The sequence below is a fragment of the Diuraphis noxia genome, unplaced genomic scaffold, assembly GCF_037042655.1.
Source record: "Diuraphis noxia isolate RWA-SAM2 unplaced genomic scaffold, SU_Dnox_SAM2 contig0003, whole genome shotgun sequence".
Lineage (NCBI taxonomy): Eukaryota > Metazoa > Arthropoda > Insecta > Hemiptera > Aphididae > Diuraphis > Diuraphis noxia.
In genome coordinates this window covers 72,227,312-72,252,433 of record NW_028301713.1, presented here as the reverse complement: position 1 = coordinate 72,252,433, position 25,122 = coordinate 72,227,312, and the positions used below count along the sequence as shown (strand labels likewise).

The 25,122-nt window shown below is 34.0% G+C and overlaps 1 protein-coding gene across 3 annotated transcripts in view; it reads left to right on the top strand.

The window, feature by feature from the left end:
- fz2 (frizzled 2) overlaps positions 1 to 23,983 on the top strand; it is a 77,931-nt gene extending 53,948 nt beyond the window's left edge. For 2 of the 3 annotated variants that reach the window (XM_089225019.1, XM_089225018.1), the window contains one exon: positions 20,892 to 23,983. In XM_089225019.1, the coding sequence (XP_089081145.1) occupies positions 21,038 to 22,948 (1,911 nt within the window). In that variant the 5' untranslated portion in view covers positions 20,892 to 21,037 and the 3' untranslated portion in view covers positions 22,949 to 23,983. Of the gene's footprint in view, positions 1 to 8,853; positions 9,282 to 20,891 lie in introns of those variants that run through there. The other variant, XM_015517162.2, reaches the window with a different exon arrangement.
- The last annotated feature ends 1,139 nt before the right edge of the window (positions 23,984 to 25,122 follow it).

Sequence of the window (25,122 nt, the reverse complement as noted above, 5' to 3'; positions counted from 1 at the left end):
TTATCAAACTTAATTAGCCGTTTTTAACCACGCTAGTCTCGAGATACGATAGTTATCGAGTTCAATTAGTTGAGTTTTTCGTACGACTCGCGGCTGGGCCAGCCGACCAACGGCTATATTTTACATAATTATTATTTGTTTTTTCGTTTCATCGTATATATATATTATTATATTATACATTATATCTAATTGATTTATTAGTATGTAGACTGTAGGCTGCATATACAATATACATACCTACCTGATGTATATATAGTATAAAACGAGTATGATAATAATAATAATAATAATAATAATAATAATGCTTGTTTAATTATTGTGTATATGGTAATACATGTGAGAATACGTCATCGTTTTAAATTGTTATTTAACAATCATATACAACAAAAAATGAAATTTCATTGTTGAATGGTCTTGTTACTCGTTGAAAAATGTATGAATGCATAATTGCCGTAATACAAACATTGGATAAAATCGTTCCTAAATATATACTAATATTTAAACTAGCGTATAATATTGATTTAACTGTAAGGTTTTTCGTTGTATACTTCAATGAAAATTTCGAAATAATGATTTATCGGCATGTTTATCATATCGAGTAGACGCTTGTAGTTTGCATTGTGATTTAAGTGTAATCTGGTTTAAAAAAACATGTTTAACAATAATATACATATTAAATTGTGTATATACTATATATAAGAACAGAATTAATGAAAGAGAGAGAAAGATGAGGTTTGCATATTAAATTTATAGAAAAACTGAAAAAATAACTTGAAAACATAAAATCTAGACAATGCTCGACCGAAATGTTCATTATATACAGGGTGATTCACTAAGTCTGCTCATTCTCATTTTTTTCCTTTGATAAGGAATTTATTTAAATTCTGATTTTTGAAATTATTTAATATACTCATCATTAGCTTATTTCAAATTCTTGAAAATTATTTTACTATTCTTAATTTATAGGATAATTTTTTTTAAAACGTTAATGTTCATTACTCAAGGTTCGAACAAATAGTTTCTCAGTTATTAAAATGTCTGTGCTAAGGATAATAGTCGTTAAAATAGTTCTATAAACATGTAAATTACATGTAATATTGGATTTAGTATTAATTATAATTGATCCATTTTTACAAATTATTAAAATGTTGGTGGACCAATAAATCACATACAATTTTAAAACACCAAGTCTCCGGGATTATACAAATCCATGGTCTTTGACCTATTATACACAAAGTGAAATTCCAACTCAAAAATTAACTATTCGAGTTTTGATTCCTATGCGTAAAAATATTCAGAAAAAATATCCGCTAAGTAATTTAATAACAGTAGAAAATATAAAGAGACTTTGAATTGAAAAACAGAATTTTGAATCTTCATAAATCGCTCATTAATAGTAGTACCTACCTACAAATAATCTCAAGAATTTGAAAATCTAATCTTTAAGTATATTAAAAAATTTAAAAGATCGGATTTTTAATAACTGCATTATTGAAAAAAATGGATGAGTCACTCTGTATTTAAATTCCCGTTGCCAGTAAGATACGAGCAATGAAAATATTATATTTCGCCGATTCAGTGAAAAAAATAAAATCGTCCATACGTTGTATCATTTTAGTTTACGCTTCGACAGCAACTGTAGTTAATATCAATACAGCGTTTATTATACCTATTCAGAAAAACCACTTAAAACAGTCAAACATTTTTTTTTTTTTTAAACGAAGGAATAAAATCGATGAAGTAGGTACGAGTTTGATAAAAGTATAAAATCTATATTGGTATGTATTGGATTGTTGGATATATTAAATACAGCTGCTGAGTGATAGTTGATGATATTAAATCAACTTTTTTTTTTAAATAGTTGTACCTATATGTATATTGTTTTGTTTTTAATTTTATAATTAAACAGAGCATAGTTTTTGAAAAATAATTAACATAAGACAAATAACTCATCAATTATAATAATTATTAAAAGTTTTGACATTAAAAGTATGGCAAATTTTAAACTAATTTATAATAATGAGTGATTAATCGTTTTATTATCACTGCAGTAGTTATTTATTAAAATGTGTATATAATAGCTAGGTACATATACATATTGAAAATTACACAAACTATTATTTGGGAAATAAATTTTTATTATTTAAACTTTTGTTCTAGTCATTCATAAAGTTAATAACATCACACATTAATACTCTGGTCTGAAATGGATGTTAGTTTTTAAAAAGCAATAAAACACGAACAAAGATTTATAGGTAGTTAACTTAATATATACTTTTTTCAGTTTCAAGTAGTCTGACTCGAAAGAGAACTATTGTTCTGCCGCCAGTAAGCCGTTTATTATTGTCATTGTTGGGTCTAAAAAAACGTAGGTAGGTACCTACTAAAAAAGAAACTAAAACTACTTTACTCACGACCGTACTTTTGGGTCAGTAATGAAGACAAAGTTGCAATAAAGTTTTTGGCTGAAAACGTTCACTTAAAAACCAAGAACCAAAAAATAAAGTGTCAAGAAACAAAAAAAACTACGGTAAAATAAATCTTTAAATAATAATTAATGTTAAAAATATAAAAATTACAAATATTCTTTTTGTCGTTTTTCTTTTTTTTAAAAAAAAAAAATTGTTTTGTTATCTATATAGATATTATATTAACAAAAATATACAAATAAAAAAGTAGCTATCCTAGACATTCCTAATGCACGAATGCATATTTTTAATGAAATTTAATAATTTGTATATGCGAATGTTATTTTTCATTTTAATTGCAACTATTGTTTTACGCATCTTCATAAATATTAATTAAAATAATATGTCTTCATCTATAATATATACAGATTAATTTAAACATTTAATTGATTTTTAACATAAAGATATTGATGTTAAATTTTATGGTACATTGGAACACAAACATACTTAAAGGATCAATTTGATATAATATAATAATATGCAATTTAGAAACTTACAGGAACAATTTTAATATCTTTATTTATAATTGTTTTTACAAATAAATGAAAACAATAGTAAATTTCATTAAATAATCAACCCTCACAGTCAGATTCATAAAACATAATATTATGAAAAATATAAAATGTATTCTATGAATATGTAACAATAACGTCTCCTAATGAATGTTGAGTACTATAACACATCCAATTTATTTACTATACTAATTCGTTTAATATACCCAAATTAAAATTTTGAGTACTTAGCACCAGCATATCAAATGATTCAACAAGTAATATTTTATGAAAAAAAAAATAAATAAAAAACAATCAGCAATATAAAAGAAACTCATAAAATAAGCATTTATAAGTAACCTTATGATACAATTTTTTAAACCTCACTAGTATTTCCCAGTACTCATTAATTGTTATTAATTTCCTTTTTAGCTTACTTATCCGACGTATGGTATAATATTTCATAAAAAAAGATTAATATGCAACACTAACAACAGTCTATAGATTTGACGATAATATCATGACGAGTGGATAATTATTATGTTATCGAGCCCACGAAATTACAAACAAAAATAAGTTTTTATACAATATTTATATAGCTATATAGCCTATTAGTTATAGTCTACTACTCTACTCGGAAGCAATAAAATATGTATGATATAAACGTTTTATACAGAAAATAAAATAATAAAAACGGAATCTGATATGTCTTCGTCGATTTCCAAGATGCTTTAAACATTTGTACGGTCTTACTTTTACGGACGGAGTTCAATGAATATAAAAGTATTATAATATTATAATTATTACATTTTAATACCTATATATGTATTATTTTTATTTAATTGCGTTTACTAGATTAATGTTCAGAGACTGCTTTGAGTCTCGAACTCCTAGTAGTATTTTTTTATGGTCACTTATCCTTTATACGAGTGCATATTTTTTTTTTTCAAAAATTTCTACTCGAACAAAGATACGTCATCCTAGATAATTAATTAATCGACAAATGTACACCGGTTGCGCAGCGTTCTTAAAGTCCACCGGCTATTTGCGTTTTGTGTACATTAATATAATTAGCCTGTTATAATTAATAATTATTAACTATAGTGTGATTTCCGCCCATCAATTATTATTTACCAAGGTCCATCATAATATACGTATTCTAGTGGTAACTCGCGATAGAACTATGAACCAGATGCGCAAACACCAACGTCACACAATTTATTTAAAAAACGATTCTCGGAAGAAATAACAGTCCAATTCGTATAAACCGTGTAAATTATTTGTGCGCTTACGAGTCTGATACACAAATGCCACTGTACTATAAGCTATATAGAGTATTATACTGAGATTTTAGACGAATAATAGAATTCTATTCTGGACATAAAAAATATAAATAAATATGATTTGATAGATGGACTTGAATATTTTAACATTTAATAGAACATCATATATTCATATATATATATATTTCTGAATGAAATTAAAATATATACTATATAAAGTGTAGTATTAATGTACTGTCTTTAATAATATTATATCAAATATATTTCTACGATATAGTTCGAATGCAGTTTAGTAAACTGAATACCTTAGTAGCAAGAGAGCCACAGATCGTCCTCTGATTAATTATAACATACAGTGGGAATATAGAAGGCGGCTAATCGCAAATGTATACAGCGTAATATAATATTATTTGATTTGAACAATAGAAAAATGATGACACTATATAACAGTTTTAATTGTTGCACCAATTTTTTTTTTTTCATCAATTTTTAATTGCGGTTAATATTATTTATACTACTTAGGCAATGATTTTATTCACACATAATACAATTTCTGGTTAAATACTATTCGGTAATGGGCCCATGGGATACTTTTATATATGTATATATTTTTATTCGTCAAAACATTAACCACCACAATTATGTAGTGATAACAATCAGTTAATGCAATAAAACGCAAATAAAAAATTATTATATATTATAGTACATTTACATCGTCAAGCTTTAAACTATAGTGATACGCACGTACCTATACCTAATTATAATGCAAAACGTATAGCTCCCGGGAAAATTGATGTTTACCTATGCTGTTACTGGCTAGGATAAAAAATACGAGAAACTAAAATATTCAAATTACAAAATAAATGTATATTGTACAATAAATTATAACATTTTTATGATACTAAATTGGCATTGCCAATATTCAACGTCGAAGTACAGCGGAGTTATATACGTGGAGTAATATTATAATTCCCTGCCATAAAGACTGGTTGGAAATACATTAATAACTATTATGTCACAAAAAAACACTATTCTACTCCAGAGTATAATAATGATAATAAATATTAAAGTTTATCAAAGTTATCATTGAAAACCACCCGTAATACAACGTCAATCAGTATAATATTATAATATAATAATATAGCATTTAGTACAAATGTTTAACACAATTTACTAACGAGTTAACGAGAGTAACGACATTAATTCCTATCGGAATCAATTAAACACAATGGTCGTATACCTACATTAAACCGTCTAAACGCCACGTCATTGTTTATACAAAAGTACGAGCAGAATGTATAATATTATATTGTGTATACTGTATAAACTACAATTATTGTATATATATATATATATATATATATATATATATATATATATATATATATATATACAGTTGTAATACCACTATATAATTATTATAATATTGTGTGGGAGTAATGAATTCAAAACACGGTCTTCGAACAATGATTAATGTTTTGAGATAATTTTGTTTGTTAATGGTTTTAAGTTTAACAAGATTTCGTCAAACGACTCGCCTATACAAAAACGAACATACCTACCTTATATCGTACGAGACTACGTGCTTATGCACATTACACGTGTACCTAACTACATTAAAAAAAAAATGCAGACATTTTCTAAACGGTAAAATATATTTTAATATTTACATTTTAATAATTTTTTATTCTTGTTTGTTTATTGTATTCGTTCCTATTAAATATTCCATTAATTTCAATTCAATACTGTTTTTTTTATTCGTATTGCACTACCTAATTCAGAACAACATTATAATAAACATAAAAATTCGTGAAAATATTACTAATATCTCAAAAATAGTATTGTTCTATCGAATTACATTAGTAATCAGTCAACGATTTTATTATACACGTCGTCGCACCTCCGGATTACGATATAACATCAATTCATCACTTACCGGAATAACATCAGGATTCAGGACACTATACCTTAAATCTGACGACTGTACACTTTACCTTCAACCTGCTACATATTAAATTGACGACCTAAGTGATTTTAATAATAATTATCCACAACACAATATTGACTACATACACCGAACAACTTTAGTATAGGTTTGATTAAACTTGAAGAATAGTTTATCTTAACTCATTCTAACAGTTCATGTACTCGACCGTTCATCTATTTCGTAACGTCTGCAAAAATAACTAATGAATATTATGTCAAGTTTCGATGTCATAAATTATTGCCGTTTCAGATCATCTTAGCCAAGATAATCCTAAACATATATAGGAGTGGCAGTCTGATTTTAATTTTTTAACCAAAGAAAACAATTAATATAATGTGATATGTACGAAAAAAAAATCCACCACTGCAAGGTAATTCATTAAATGTGTCCGATTCCGTTTGCATTATTTTCAATGCAGCGTTTCAAAGAAACGACCATTAACCGATAAAACAAAAATTGTCAATCGAACACTTAACGAATGGGCCGCGTTATGTAGATTTAATCTCGTTATAAAACATTTTATTTCCATTTAGTATATTTTAGTACCTACCTATACCTACCGCTATTTACAGATTTCTTTATTTATCGTATTTATAGAAATGCGAAATATTATTGTAACATTTATATAATACATATAATGTTAAACATTAATATTATATACACATAAAACAGCAATCTTTTTTCTTACGAGTCTTGCAAGCACTTAATGTTAACCCAATGGTCGTGGACAATATACCTCAACGACTGTTCAACGCGTCGTTTCTATAAAATATACGTTTAAAAATTAAAACGAACAAAGTATATGTGATTACTTATATAAGTAGGGCTGGGATTTTAAGGCAAATGCTTCTTTTTTTATATATACGATAAAGAAACCTAATTTTTATACATAAATTCGTTTCACGTCATTCTCATTCCAAATAAACCAATTTATTTTTGAATGTTTTTGCTTTTTCAGTTATTCTCGGTGTGGAATTTGTATATTATGTTTATTATGCTATAGAAATAAAAAAAATTTAATCTAATTAATAACAAAATCTGGAATACACAGTACGCAATACGGACTAAACGATTATATTGCATGTTTTCTCTTTTCTATATGTATAAAAACATTCTGTCAGACAATAGAATCAATTTCACTACAGAAAGTCATGCATACGTGATAATGAATTCTTTATTACATTTTTTTAATTCAGTTTTACAACTATTTCATGTGAATATTTGGTCATGTTTTATTTTTGCTTTTTTAAAAATAAATATGCTTAATTTTTGTTTTTTTGAAACAATTTTGTTATTTATTATACTATAAAATCTGAGTCCTATAGTTATTAGTTATTTTTCTTCATTTTATAATATTGCACGTATTATAGTATCATATCATTCATATCATATAGTTATATCATACTTCGGAATCCTGTGGCACGTCTGGAAGGATGAGGAAAAATAAATAAAAACAAAACCGAGAAACCCATAAGACTTTCTTCGGTTTACACTTGACGCGTACTACCACACCACTCATCAAGCGTTCGCCATCATAACAGGCCGGGGTTTATATTATTATACACTTGCACGCCCATCGTAACCCGGTAATAGGTTGTGGTAAGTAAACACTGCACACATCGGCCCTCTCTGCAGTCTTGGCTAACAGAAGCGGCGAAAGCGCTGGCGACTAAATCCGTCGACGGCCGGCCCGGGAGTTGTAGTCTCTCGCCCAGTCTGGCGATATATTTTCTGTTGCAGTGTTGGTTTTTCGTGGGCGATTTGTATACACGATAGGTACCATATACACAGTATATACAATAATAATATCGTCTATAATTGAGTGACGTTTTGCAGCGATCCGTTGTCGTTAAGGTATTTTTACGCCGGCGCGTGTTCATTATTTTTTTTTTCTACTCGATTTCATCAATTGGAGCTTAAAACAGTGCCAGTATACAAAAAATAAATAAATACATTCCTCGCTCCGCTCAGAATCTTAAGCGAATAAAAAAACGACGAAAATTCCAAAGACTGCTCTTCGCGATATTATAATAACGTTTCACGGACGGGTCGTCCGTCGGCCACCGCAGCGCGCCCGCGTATTTAACACAGTCGTCTTGTCGTCGTCGTTGATCGACCGATGGATACATATACGATCGACAGAGCCAACGAAGGCAAAATACGTGTATTATTGTGTTTAAACATACATACATAATATATAAATATAAATAATATTATTATTATTTTCTAAAAAAAACCATCTGCGCCGTTCGCCTCTCACCTTCACCCCACACCGCCCACCGAGCCCGAGGCTCTCTCATACACACAATCGCCCTGCTCTACGTATAGCACAGCCTCTCGTCTCCCCCCCCCCAGCCAGCTGGTCCACCGCGTCATTCCAAACAACAATGTGCGTACGCGAGTAATATAATATACACACACACACACAAGGGGTTCTGACCGTTTTCATGCGGCGGCAGACTCGTTTCCCGAACGATTTCGAATCGCCTCGTTAACCGGGTGAAATAATATATCGGCGGCGGACCACTACACAACGACTATTATATACACACACGACGACGACGCGCATAACACGCACGCACGCGGTGTAGTAGTAGTAGTAATAATCCGAGACGACTGATCGGAGACCACTGACTGTTGTTGTACGCGGAGCACCAGTCGTCCAACGTCGTCCGTGCCGTGCGCGTCGAATTTGGTCGCTTAAAAAACGGTTTTGCCGCGAGTCCGCGCGCGATCCATATATATTGTTATTAATATTAGACGAAATATAACAACGTGTACGTCCGATCTACAATAGTATTGAATACGATGAACTATGCTAAAAACCTTCAATAGAGTACGCGCACCATATTATAATATGTGTATTATTGTTTAAGCGGTTTCTGTTTGTGTAGTTATATCGTTGTAATTTGTTTTTTTTTTTTTTAATCATAATTATTATTATGCGACTCTGTGCCACAAATGAATCCGTTACGAGTGCTTGCGGAGGTACGACGAAGCCGCAGGATCGTCTCTTGCACTGACCATCATTGGTCAGTCGCCACCGCCGCAGGTGAGTGATCAAAATTTATCGGATTATCGTCCGAATACCGAATCGATATCGATACACGCGAATCTCTATTTTACACGTCAATCCGATGTGTTGAAGTCACTTAGTCGTACGTGTAAGCCTTGCGACGACTGCAAACCGATTGTATGCATACCGATTATACGTGCGTACCTGTCGTACTGTCTTATTCTCAACTCACCGCCCGGGCGAGGGATTTTAGGATTTTTTAACGCACTCAAACCGGTTTATTACTATTAACATTTTCTAGTCAAATCGAATACACCTATATATATGTTAATACCAAATAGCGTATGCGGTTTAGAATACACACGAGCCGCACGTGTGAAATGTACCTATGCTCCGTTAAACTTTAAACATTTTATAAGTTTGAACATCATACAGCTCGTATCGTCCGTGATAACATTTTACTATTGTCTGTTATCACGAGAAGATAAACTGCGTAGACACAATACGTCAAAAATATTACGTGTTTGAAGTTGTGCTGTTATAAAATCAATTTTCTCGTTTAATTTTAATATCAATAGTTGGTATAGTACATTATTTGTCGTTTTTTAACACCGGCTGTTCAAATCACAGATTTATTTTTATATCGTCATCATGTATTATAATATATCACGAGATAAAATACGTTATAAGCTTGAGAGTAACTAGATTCTACGAAATGGATTTTAAAACCAATAATAACAACATTGCAATAATAAAATTAAGAATAATAAAAAAATCATTAGGTAACCGGTCGGAGCGGTCGCTCTGCTGTGGTTTTATATTTCACTTAAATGCTGATTCGTTTATTTGGTTTACCTTCCGAGTTCTATTGAATTATATCTGAAAAACATTAACAGGCATTTCGAATGATATATTATTGAAAAAACTACACGATGAACTCTTTACATAGGTACCTACTGTATAATAATATTACAATATTTTTTTACCAATTTATCATATCACCCATTAAAAATATTTTCATAATATTTGAGTCTCATCAATAAAAAGTATAAATAATTGAAAATATTCAAAGTAAGAATGATACTAAAAATATTACCTTTTTTGGTCGGTAACATATTGGTGTATTAAAAATATTCAAAAAGCATTCTATCTGCAGAGTTCAGTCGTTAAAAATAGCATTGTTTTATTTCTCCGTCAATAATCAATAGTCAATACTCGTGTTATTTTTCTTTTATTGAACATCTTTGCTCAATATTTACATTTGATTTGTGTATTTGCAATTTGCTACTTTATTGGATGCGTTTTTTTTCAGTTTAAAGAGAAAAAATATTATGTCTTATTACTTATGAACCAATAATTACCAAAGTATAATCAAAACTATTCATTTTATTTGTGTTTTAAATAAATATGAAACAATATTTTTTATTCAATAAGTATTTCAATACAATAGTGCAAATGTTTATTTTAAAATAAAAATTATCACTAATTGGTCAATAAAAAATCAGTAAAAAAATAACATCTCTCTTGTATATTCACGAATGAAGAAAATATGTATTAAGTACCTATTATTGTAAGATCTAAAGTAAACTATACAGCGGTATTATACTAAAAAAATACCATTGTAGGGTAGGGTACAGGTGTGGTAGGGCATCTTAATTTATATTTTATATTATTTATTGTATTTACTATTTAGTGAATAAAACTATTAATGTATCCTCGACGCGACACTCGCATTAAAATTTCCCGCCATAAGTTGTTATACATTAGCCTTTATTATTTTTCATTACGTTATTGAAAAACAAAAACTGAGTTTCTGAGATAATATAAATATTTTCAATTCATACACATGCACATAAAATAATAATATTATTATTAGTAATTATAAGAGAAAATCTAAACAAATTAATAATAGTGGAATTACTTATAGTTATTATAATTATTTATTCATCGATGTGAATTTACTGGGTGCTATACGTTAAACAATAAAACTATTCTCCGTTATGATGGGGTAAATACTGAGGATTTACACTTCAAAGCACGTCTGAAAACACCATACATTGCGATTGTGCAATTCCTATTAATTTTACCTCGAATACAATGACTAAAAATACGTTTTAGCTCTTCAAACTTCATTGTGCTCACTGTTTTTTTTTTTGAAACATAGAACTTATCGGGTTTATTACATTTCATATGGTTATTATTCGTATTACGTTTATATAGTTATTAATTATTGTGTTAGAGTGGAAATGTTAGAGAGGAGAAAAAGACTCCATTAATGAACAAAGTTTGTATTTGAACATAATGATATTATAGTGAGTTAAACGAAAATTATTGTTTTTAAATTCTTTTTGGTTCAACATAACACAGTTGTGTCTGTGACACCCGTCTGACTTAATATAATTATAAAATGACATGTCGTTAGGGATTTCAAAGTACTTGTCAATCTTCATTTCCTGTTTTTGATTCGAAATACCAAGACAACCCTTTTTAATGTTATCCCTGTAAATATTAAATATATTTAAATGTTTGAACTCGATGATGATTTTTTTCTATTAAATTTACATAAGCCCTTGATAAAATTAATGGACTGCTGTCTTTATTAATCTAATATTGTGTGGTTGATAAAACATAATATTTATTATTGGTCAATAATATTATGAGGGTTAATTTTAAGTAAACTTTCCCACAGCTTTGTAAATAAACGCTTATATTGGCCAACGAGTAAAAACCGTATTATTTAGTTTCGCAATAATAATAACTCGTACAAATAATAATCTCGGAAGGTTTGACTACTACTGTAAGCTATATTACTAAAACTAAGTACTAACGATAAAATTCTATTATTTTGTAATTAGAAGTATTTCTTTAACAAAATACATGTGCGTAACATGAGAAAGTTAAAATAAACCCTATCTAATTATGTTCCTTTGAATTTTAACTATTATGTAACTATTGTTCTTTAATAATTCGTACATAGTCCATTTAGGCGCCTTGAGGTTCTTCTAATTAACCAAAAAACAATACAAGTTTACTATATAACAAACAATTGTCAGTATGAATTGTTCAGTTTATAACTACATAGTAGGTAGACAATAAAGAACCACGATGATATGGTTAAGCTGAATATACGTTTGTATAATAATTACATATAATTTCAACATAATATTAAAATAATAGATAACATGGTGTACAGCATTTATATCTTTAAAATTTCATTCATGATTCATTATATTTTATTGTTTTTCATGTATGTTATTTTAAATATATATTATATATATATATAATATAATATATATTAATATACGAGCACGATGTGTACCCATAAACCCGTATAATATATTTATTTAGAAAATTAAAAAGATAATAATATAATATGAATTACAGCTCTCAAGACGGACAACATTCAACACACTTAGGCTTCTGTACATATTATATGACATGTTTGCGGATAATAAGTTTTTCTGGACCGAAACGATTGTTTTCGTTTACCGGTTAAGAATATAATATGTATATATTAGGTATCTATACATCTAAATATACATATATATAATATATACACGTACGATGTGAGGGAACGGGACGATAATTACGTATTCATTCTATATACCTATCTGCAACTAGCTTCAGCTTGTTAAGCGTCGACCGATTGTGTTCTCTTATACTTATGACAATTGACAAATACACACTAATAACTCAAACACAATCACTGGTGTTAGAACGAGAAAAAAATAAAACTAGTGTATATATATGTATATGCACGTACATGCCAATCCTTAAAAACGTGACAGGTAAGAAACTCGTATTGTATACAACAGGAGATAAAAGAAAAAACCGTTTTACAAATGATTCCTAGACAGCTGTCACCTCGGAATGACGAAGGTACAACCGCGCCACACTGTATACATTCCGAATGCACTCGCGTTTATGTTAGGTAGGCAGGGGGACGGATTTAAACTCCTTTTATAATATTATATATTATATTATTATGTTGTTATTAAATTTGTCGTCGTCGACCCACCCTCCTCCGTCACGCATGACGCCAAAATGAAAAAAAATTCTACTTCTGCAGTTACTCTGCAGGGACTTTCAAGACGCCAATGTCGCCAATACATCGTATTATATTTTAGAAAATATAATTTGTGTGTTTGGACCAATGTCTGTTCATATATTATATTATTATAACTATACATTACATTATTACAACTTATAACTTATAACCATCGTGAATAATATATATAAAATGAAACCAGCTCTGTCCGAGGATGATTAATGGCTATTGTATATGTATAATGGTGTTTTTTTTATTTTTTAACTTCTCCGTGTGTATTATATTCCCGTGACAGCTGTAAACGTTTGTTGTTATGACGTCCTATATCACTTAACCTTATCTATCAGTATCATACAATGGGGGCCGTCGCCCCACGTTCCACTCTTCCGCGCACAAATTTAAATATTAACGATGTCTTGAACAGCGTTGAACGACGTTTAAAACTTTAAAATATAAAATGCATACTCTCATCACATAATAATAATAATAATGATAATACGCCGTGGCCCGAGGTGGTGGTGATGGTTCCGAGAACTGCAGACTTTGCAGCGGTCCTGTAGTTGTACTCGCGTCAATGTCTCGATTCGTATTGTTTGTATGATTCGTATGTATCGTAAGTGTAACATTAAAATATATGCGCTTTTTTTTATAATAATATTATTATTGTTATGTACCAAAAAAAAGAATGAAAAAAAAAATTAAACGCCCTGTGGCGTCTTCTACGATGTCCAATGTGCACGACGGGCCCACACTCGTCGCAGGTAGTGAAAAATGTTTACATTTCACGAGCGCGCGCGCGCACTTACACGCACACACGCACACACACAAACACACACCCAACATATATACGAGAACCTACGCGTATTGTGTCCTGTTGTCTGACGCGCGAGTGTGTACGGTTAAGGAGATATCCACCTATAACAAGGACTCAGGTGTGTCTCGGCGAATCGATAAATCTCCGAACCCTGTACGAAATTCCTTCCAAGGATGAAAATCACGTGTGTGCCCCATACACATCGACCTCACCCCACTCTGGGGCGATGCTCACCCGTGTATAATACGTAATAATAATATAATATATAGGAGAACCGCGTTTCGGGCCACCCGTCGCGTTCGGACGACCCTCGCTCGCGCGCGATTAATTTATTAAACCAACACACGGGGACGTGGATATTACAAGAACCGGTTTCAGTGAAACGTAAACATACGGACCTAACGCACATCACGATGGTGATAATATTTAGCGAGTCTCAACCGTCCCGGAGCAATATTACTATCTTTTGCGCACCCCAACGGGGGAAAAAACGCCACCACCGCCGAAGACTATTTTTCGATGTTAAGATAGACGGCCAACAACGCATAATGATATTATTTCAATACTGTAGAATAATATGATATAAAAAAAATATCATGTTAATCTCCTGAAGAATATGAATATCAGAATATCATCGAATAGTTCGATGATCAGCAAAAAAAAAAAAAAAAACTCATAGACACGATAATATTACATCTTATTATAAATACAGAAAAAATAAAGTTACTGTCCAACGACGGACGATTTGAATAACTGGAAGCGGGCGCGTGACCCTCGTTCAGACAATAGGTAGAAAGAACTGCATGCGTGCATCGTGAATCAGATAATAAAAGAAAAATGCACGTCGTGGCCGGCAGACGGCGAAGTTCCCGTATTGCACTCTCGGGTGCATCGTGTGCGTGTGTGATAAATAATCGTGCTGCACCGATAGAGGTTACCAATTATCGGCCGGTAGCCCTGTGTTGTATAATATCGTGCGCAACCCGACGTTACTTAGGCGTAGAAATGTAGAATATTATTATTATTTATTTGTATACCATACTACTGGTCACGCTGCATCATTCGGTTATAACCAACAAAACATGAAATCGAAACGATACTATTTTGTATACGGTTTTGACTGCAGAGTTCATAACGTTTCGATGGAATTGATCGTAGGTAGTCGATTCTTCTACAAACACCGTTCGTTTAGGCACGCGGACAATACATAGCTTTTGGGACGATGATTATACATATTTTATACTTGAGTAAATATTTCTACGCTATACATCGACGTCACGCACTTGCTGCGGTATTATAATATTATCAGTGACATTGCATATATTTTAATTTATATCAATCTTCGCGTCATAAAATATTCGTTAAGCTCGTTTTAAAAACGGCGTTAAACTCATACCGCAAAATTGATACTCTTTTTAACCTGTGCATCTCCGTCGAATTTAAACTAATAATTAATGTAAAAGTAAATATTCGAAAACGATAATATATTATACTAAAATACCTAGTACACTTAACACCTAATACCACCAAATAATTGTTTTTATTATTAAATTATATTAAAAAGACATAGATCTTACAAGTGCACAATATACCAAATTTCCGCTCAGCAGATCACGTTTAGCTCCGTTAGTTTAAAATTCAGAGAGAGTTGTCCTTTTATAAAAAAAAAAGTAACATATTATGGAGAGCTTCTCCTAGGCTTTTTACTATATTTTAATTTTAAAGTGAGTTACGAATATTTTAAGAAATTATACTCTTAAATATTATTGTTATTAAAATATTTCGATTTCTGCCGAGCCATATAATATGCTTAGGTACAAAGTTTGTCGATATAGCCACAGATCTGTGATATAACACCCGTGTGGGATATGACGCGATGACCGCGGTTTCGTAATTAGATTTTTGTCCGGCTGGTTTATAAAGTCAGTATAATTTTCAATACGGTAAAATATAGTATAAAGATAGATATTTTATGCGTTGCGGAACACATGCTGCAAGCAGACTTTAAGTTGTCATTGCACCACGAACGAGATTAGCATGCAGAAGTTTCTGGTATATACCGGTTACTGGGTTCTCGGCGGACTCGAGGCGAACCGCATTTGAATACAACAGACGGGAGCAACTCGTGGCGTTTTAATAATATTATATCTTTCTCGGGCTCGCGTATATGCATAAAATATTATTTGTGTCGTTTCCATGAATGAAACTTCGTTCCCATTTCGGACTACGGTTGCACAGTGTACAACGTCCTGTAATTCGTCTTTTTTCTCTTCGATATACACGATTACTATATTCAGAACCCTATTACTATACAATGATATTCTAAATACGTAAATAATACACGAAGACGATAACAACGTTGACGTATAATATTCTCCACTGACAATGGGATACAAATAATAATAATAATATAAAACAAGACGGCAGGCCCATTTCGATTCCAGCAAAAACGCGAGTGGACGGTGTACCCATATTATACCATTTGATTTATATAATATGCTAATTGTGACGACGTTGAAAAATTCTGTTCACCCGGAGCACCCTACCTAACCTAACCGCATGTCTATTGCGAGTGAAACGGATAGTCCACTTATTGATAAACTCAATACATCGTTGGAGTAGGAACCAACATGATGTCTTGTAATATATTACCAAAATTATTAAAATCCACTTATTGTTTGGTATTGGTTAAAACGTAATATTTGAATTCAATTTTACGATTTACAATTCGTCCTCCGATGTATGGACACGAGTGCATGGCGAAGACCAATATGACTTAAACCTCGGTATCGTGCATATACGTATACAACACCGTGAAATTTCAGCTTGCTCGCGATGTTTACTTCTCTGCAGGAGGTCGTTTTTTTTGGTTTACAAATAATTCCAATACGGTTTTTTTCTTGTCGTCTTTTATTGAACCGTTTATATATTATTATGTTTCTCGTGATCTTATTTGAATAGGATCGCCCATTTACGCTACACTTTATCACATTCTTAAGGTCACGGCAAAAGGACGTGTACATAAAAATTAAAATATATATAAATGGACGTTTTTATGTGCACCATACGGTCGCCAGTCAGTTGTTCAATACCTATGTGATGTTATTATCGGACATGACAAAATATGTGTCTCATCAGGGAAACGATGGTGATGACGGCATCGTTCCAATTAAACTGATTTAAAGACACCTAATACGTAATAGGTATCACATGGGTATGTCTCATAGGTATACATGTCATGTAATTAATATCAAAATAAATACATTATAGTCAAGAGACTATAAAGCGTTCGATACGTGCGTATATACCGTATACCACGACGCTGTCGATTAAATAATAATAAATGTGATGTATTTTATTCAAATCGTACGCGTCGTCCTTAATAATTATTTTAAATGTGTGTCTCGCGCGTATACGACCATCGCGACGGCTGATGCGGAGAGTGTGGTGGATCGCAGCGGGTGGAAAACGTGAGATACAAATAACCCGATAACCCACCGGACGGACAGACGGACGGACACGTCGGACAAGTCGATTTATTTAAAAAGAAATAATAATAAAAAGACCCCGAGATCGTCTAGAAGAGATAATACGCCGGGGACGCCAACGAGAGTCGTCGTTCGTCGTACACATAAAACATTTCGACCGTATCGCGGGCCCGCGCCTATATATATGCGTATACTGCACCACCGGAGGATAGTGCGACAATGAATAACTACTACAACACTATATTATACGTGGCGTGTCGTCGTATGGAACACGCACACACGATGATAATAATACAACGATGGGAGAGTTAATTATTATTATATCTCTTCGCCAGCGAGTAGGCCGATTGGCCGAAGACGGAATACGTAGTATACCGCGACCAGAGTATAGGCATATACTGTATCTATACGTACACGTACATCGAAATCGCTTTTCAATCTATTTTTCTCGTCTATTGTGAGCAGCCGCGTGTATTTCGTTATATTATTATGTATTTATAAAATATATAATAATTCATGTCGTTATTATTGTTATGTACCCTCGTACATCGTTTGTGAGTGTGTGTGTGTGTGTTGTCTTGACGATTTGTCACGCGAACTGTTAATAAGCGCACACGGCACACAATACTGCACGATATACGTATAACACAGAATATATCATCAGCTCGAACACGTCGAGTTGAACGTACCCGTCCGTCATCGTCTCCGAGGTATGTATATACCTACACCGATTCTGTAAGCGTATGTGTACGATTTTTTTTTTCTCTTCTCGAAAATCGATTCGTTTGGGTTTATAATAATATTGTGCTATGTAATACGACACGCAATAACTATACCTACGATATGACGAAACCTGCTGCACCGCAGTGTCAAACTCGCCCGAACTCGTATATGGTAAGTTTTCACTGCGCGCACGTCGTCATCGTCGCGCGTTTAAAATATATACGTGATCCGTATAGAAATATTGTAACATTTATGACACGTGTATAATGTCGAACAGAGCGAGGGGAACCATCATCGTTACCTGCAACGTTCGCACACTAAAGTCGCACGATTCTGACGATTCCGCGTCGATATAGACTCACAACAGACGGGCGGCGGATTTATATTATCATACAGCCGGGGCGTTTTGTTAGCGTCCGTCGAAACAGGGAGAAATGAAATTAACATACCTCCTCCTGTGTGTGTGTGTGTGGGTGTGACGCCTACGACTTAATATTATATATTATACGTATATAATATGCTGTGTGTAGGGCGTGCAGCACGATGACTGGGGATGGAGTGTTTGCTCGCTGTTCACCGCGAATAGGAGCTGGCTTGCAATTTCAGTAACGGGATTATACCTATACATTTCGCGTGTCTCCCAAATGATGTGTATTATATGTATATTGTATAATGTACAATATATATGCATAAATATATTACTTCACGGACGTCGTGGTCGTCGGCGGTGACGAAGAGGATAACGAAGTTTCGTCATCAATGCTTCACATATATATATATATATATATATATATATATATATATATATATATATATATACTCATTATACGTTATTATATATAGTAACTATAAATTCGTTAGCACGACGACTCGTCATTTTCAATCGTTTCTGTTTGGGTTCCGCTGCAATTACCGGGCCCCTTATTCTAGTTTCGTTTTCGACATTCGCGGCACAGAGATACTGCATATGTATTAGATATTACGTCATAGGAATTCGATTGCGCTGTCATCGCGTACCCTCGTCGTCGAGTACAGCAATCAACGATCAGCAACCGGTAATATAATAGTATATCCCCGACATCGGAATAGGGTGAAAAGTGAAAACCGCCATGATGCATTCACGTCACAGATTGTAAATTATAATATAATGTTCACCGAAATCGTTCTGGAGTTTGTCTGTCCACTACAACAGTGTACACAAAATAATATATTGATATAATATATATATACATAAAACATGTAACCATTTTTAACAAAAATATATCATATGAATGCATGTACATCTGTTCTCAATGCATTCCCGAAACACCCCATATATTTTGACACGTCTGACCCATGCGTGAAACGAACGCAACAACACTGCGCCAAAATACTAATCTTTGGCATGTGTATTTTTCTCCGACCTGATCGTCCGTGGAATTCAATACGAATACAATTATTTGTTATCATTGTATAAAACATAATCGTATGTAAAATAAAGAGGTGTACCATAAATCATAATGTAGTATAATAGCATTAATAGCAAACACTAAGACTAGGATTTATTGAAATGTTTATTTTACAGTTTCCTTTTACAAATTATGTAGTTGGTAATATCTATTCAAATTATTTATTTTTTATGTTTATGTATATTTTATGTACTATTATCATTTAGTATTGACAGTATTGCATACTCTAATATTAAGGATACGAAAAATTCAAGTTTGTGATATTTTTAAACAACAGGAGTTCAATTATAAAGGCTAAATGCGCCGCGTTGTTATGTTCAGTTGGTAACATAAATTCCACAACATCGTTGATTTTTTCATTGATTAAAAATATTTTTATTTACTTAAAATGTCATGTATTATTTATTTATGTGACTGTTTAAGACTGACAAAAATGATTAAACTTCAATAAAAAGTTACTTAGGTTTTCCTATACTTAATCAATTTAAAAACCAAAGCAAGATGATTCCTCTCACTTTTGTTAAAAAATAATTTACTGTTTTCCTTTTTATAGCAATAGGCGATAACTAATCACACATATTTGTCGTAATTATCATGGGGTCCCCATGTCACATTGACACGCGATTATAAATTATATTATTGACAAATGTATTAGCTACCTATTGTAAATATCGTGTCTCTCTAATTATTGGTCTCTGACTTATAAAACGTATATTAATGTAATATTATACGATTATTCGCGGACCTCGGTGAATCGCAATGTTTCTACTACACCGTGCCATATTTCGCATAATATTTAATGATAATATGTACCTAGGTAATATAATGTCTAATAACGACGTAATATAATTTTATATGACACTAAACACTTCAAATCAACGCGACATGCTATAGGAGAACTCCAATTTTATATGAAATGTTATTTATTAGATTATGATTTGTAAGCAGGTATGCCCAGTAGTGAGAGAATAAAGGTTCAACCCGCTCCACCCAAAATTTTGTTCTAAGTACGGCCTTGTTGTACTTACCATATAGTCATGATATTATACCTATCTATATATTATAATATATTATTATATTATTGGAATGAAAATGTTTATACGTTTTTTCATCCGTGTGTTTCAGGTGTTGAGATACGGTCATGAAGTTCCGTAACGATTCGAAATCGTCGTCGTCACGCAGAACTCGAGCGTGAAAGAGGATCCATTTTTGTCGGACTACGACCGCGGACGCGCGCGCCGGACGTTACCGTACCGAAGAGTGTCGCAGATATGTGCTCAGCGGCGACACTAGTGGCAGCCGCGCTGTTAGCGGTCGTGGCCACCGCCGTGTGCAACATGCAGCCGGTGGCCGTGACCAACACGGCGGCGGCGTCGGCTGGGGCTGTGGCCGGTGTGGCGGCCGTGCCGGGGCCGGGGCGTTGCGAAGAGATCACCATACCGATGTGCCGGGGAATCGGGTACAACATGACGTCGATGCCAAACCAGCTGAACCACGAGACGCAGGAAGAGGCCGGCATGGAGGTGCATCAGTTCTGGCCACTGGTCGAGATCAACTGTTCGGCCGACCTCAAGTTTTTTTTGTGTTCCGTTTACACGCCCATTTGCATCGAAGAGTACCAGCGGCCACTACAGGCGTGCCGGAGCGTGTGCGAACGGGCCCGGGACGGGTGTCTGCCGGTCATGCAGCAGTACGGGTTTGTGTGGCCCGAGAAGATGCAGTGCGACAAGCTGCCAGTGCACGGCGGCCCGGAACTGTGCATGGCCCAAGACGTGTACGAGCAGCAGCAGCACGTGCCAGTCAAACCGACCAAAAAGCCGACAGGGTCATCGGGTAACAAGTGCAAGCCGGGTAGCAGGGCCAAGGGATGTGAGAAGTATGCGTTCGGCGGCGGTGGTGCTGGCGACGAGGACGGGTGCGAGTGCAAGTGCCGGCCGCCGCTGGTGGCCATCGACAGGGATTCGGTCCGGTACAACCGTAGTGGCGTGTCCGTGGCAGGCGTGGATAACTGCGCGATGCCGTGCCGGGGCGTGCTGTTCACCGACGAAGAGAAGGACTTCGCGTCCACCTGGATCGCCCTGTGGTCGAGCATATGTTGCGTCACCACGCTAATGACGCTCACCACGTACACCATCGACACGCAACGGTTCAAGTATCCGGAAAAGCCGATCGTGTTCCTGTCCGGTTGCTACCTGATGGTCAGCCTCGGGTACCTGATCCGAGTGTACTCGGGCCACGACGCGGTCGCCTGCGAGCCCGACGGTTCCGTCAAGTACAACGCGTCCGGGCCCACGCCGTGCACACTTGTGTTCCTGTTGCTCTACTTCTTCGGCATGGCCTCGTCCATCTGGTGGGTCATACTGGCGTTCACGTGGTTTCTGGCGGCTGGTCTCAAGTGGGGAAACGAGGCGATCGCTTCGTACTCGCAGTACTTCCACCTGGCCGCTTGGCTGATACCCACCGTCAAGTCACTGGGCGTGCTGGTCATGTCGGCCGTCGACGGGGACGCGTTTGCCGGCGTGTGTTACGTGGGCAACCAGAACCCGGATAACCTGAAAATGTTCGTACTGGCACCGCTCGTCGTCTACCTGGCGCTGGGCATATCGTTCCTGTTGGGCGGGTTCGTATCGCTGTTCCGCATCCGAAACGTCATCAAGCAACAGGTGGGCCGCAGCAAGGCGGACAAGCTGGAGAAGCTCATGATCCGGATAGGCGTGTTCAGCGTTTTGTACACCGTGCCCGCATCCGTCGTCATCGGGTGTCACTACTACGAGGCCCGGTACATGCCTGACCGTGTGGCACACTTGGCGTGCCCGTGCTCCGAACCGGACCCCGACACCAAGCCGGTGTACACCATGCTCATGCTCAAATACTTCATGACGCTGGTGATGGGCGTCACGTCAGGTGTTTGGATATGGTCTGGCAAGACGGTTGGCTCGTGGAAGCGCCTGTCCCGTCGGCTGTTTGGCGGCGGCGGAGTTGGTGGCGGAGGCGGTGGTGGCCGCATGTCCAAAGGTGGCCCAAACCCGGTGCTCGTCAATCCCGGCAAACAACGCAAGCAGCTGCAGTACATGCCAGCGCCTTCGGTCCCGGGCAGCACGCTGCCCTCGTCCCACCACCTGGCACCGTCGTCCAGCCTGCACCATCACATTATCAAACAGGCGCCGCTTAGCCACGTATGACATCAGTACGCCACTCCTGCCCTTAGCTATGAGCAACCAGACCCGTCCGAGGACATGATGCCCTCTACCACGGGGCTCAGTGACTATGGTCCTCTTTAAAGGGTCGGCAGGAGGAATAATGATGAACCAATAACCCATCAGAAGCATAAAATATGATCTCGATATGTACTTTAATTATTATTTTTATTATTTTTATTATTATTTCTGTACAATATACCTCCTACTCGAACAGACGAACCTCCCACCACATTTAAAACCCGGAACCGGCGTTGGGAACACATCACATCAAAAATGAACGTGTCTTTTTGTTTACAATATGTACTTACTACGTGGTTCGCACCAAAAATAGGAAAATATAATTTAACTCCATCGTTAAACAAAATAACCAATACGTGCCGTTTTCGACTGGTTTGACAAGTTAACTAGTAAACATATAATACTTGTACCTACCCTGTCGGCTTTAGGTTTATTTTCTGGTGCTTTCCCCAATGCAATTTTTATTCATTTTATTTTTTATTTTGTAAATAACTTTAAATTTAAGAAGCGTATACTAGTCGTAGTGGTTAAGTTGTGTATTTTTTGTTTTGTGTTAGCATTAAGGAATCCTTTTATACTGTAATTAATATAAAAAGGAAAATACAACATTCGGTTGTCCGAAATTACTATAATTAGGACTACTCATTTTTTTTTTCTTCTGAAGAATAAATAAATGAAATATGACTTGTTCGCCAAACTCGTGCAATATAATATATTATTCCAATGGTTTTTTTTTTGATGAAAACATCAATTTTATTATTTGTAAGCCAATTTATTTATATTGGACGTTTTCGTCTCTTTTACTGCCCATAATATATACGAAAAACAAACTGTATACGTAAATTTTAAGTGATAATATTATTATATACGAGTAAGTTTATTATTCATGCATACAAATTATTTATACTATTTATAATATATATTACTGTATTGTAGCAGAAAATACTGTACATAATATAATATGTTTTAAATAAAATTGTACATTTCATGTTTTCATAATTGGGTGTAAATTTTTTGGATTCATGAAGTAACAACAAAAAAAACCTAGAGAATCTCATCATTCTATTAATTTTAATGAATGCACTTGAATTTAGATTATTTTTATTTTTTCCTAAATTTTCCTTCATAATTTCTGAAGAATTTGATTATTTTTTCTAAACAGCCAACCTGCCAACAGGTTCGTGACTGAAGAATGACTCAGACATGATAAAGTAAATACTATTAAATCGAACTTTTATACAGTGTACCTGAATGTAATATGTATGCTATTTAGATTTCAAATTACATTCTTATAAGTCTTAGTAACATTTACTATTGTAGTTTTGGTAATTGAACTGAATATAATCTGGTACCTATTTTTATGGATGAACAACTTAATACAAAATATTACGTCAAGGATACAGGTGCAAGCTTGCAATATAATTATGGTATTAAGTTTGGTGTGACGCTTACTCTCGTGTGATTATTTACTTTTATAAATAGGTACCTATCTGCCATGGTTTTATAATATCATGCGCGTAAACGGATAGCTGCAGGTGTGAACGATTAGTAATAAAAATTAACTAATTTCACTGATAAGATAGACGTACACTAAACTAAACTATATAATGCATTTTATACTTAATATCTATATTATAATTATATAATATATAGTGTACTCGATATTGGCATTTTAGTTTTTGACGGTACTAATGTTGCTTCGGTTACTGCAAGTACCTACATATTTTTTTTCAATCAAACTCAATAATCAATGTTACAATAATTATACCTTTTTTTATACATTTTGATTTATTAACATGTTTTTTTAAACATCGTCCACACAATATTAATATAGTAAATAATATCCAAATTTGCATCAATGCATTATAACTTGGTCAGCCTTAAGGTATTTGAACTTTTCTTGGTGTTTTGTATATTATTCGCGCATATTAAATACGTGTAATGCCATACGTATTACCTACGTTCAAGTTCTACATGAGTATTTTAATTTATATTTTAAACGAAATTTTCTAATGAACAAGTGATAAGTTGGAACGTATTTTTATAATAAGGTGGAGGTTATAATACCTGAAAAATATATTTGTTAAACTCCCTATTTTTTCTTAAAAAGTTGACAGCCGGTACATATTATTTCACTA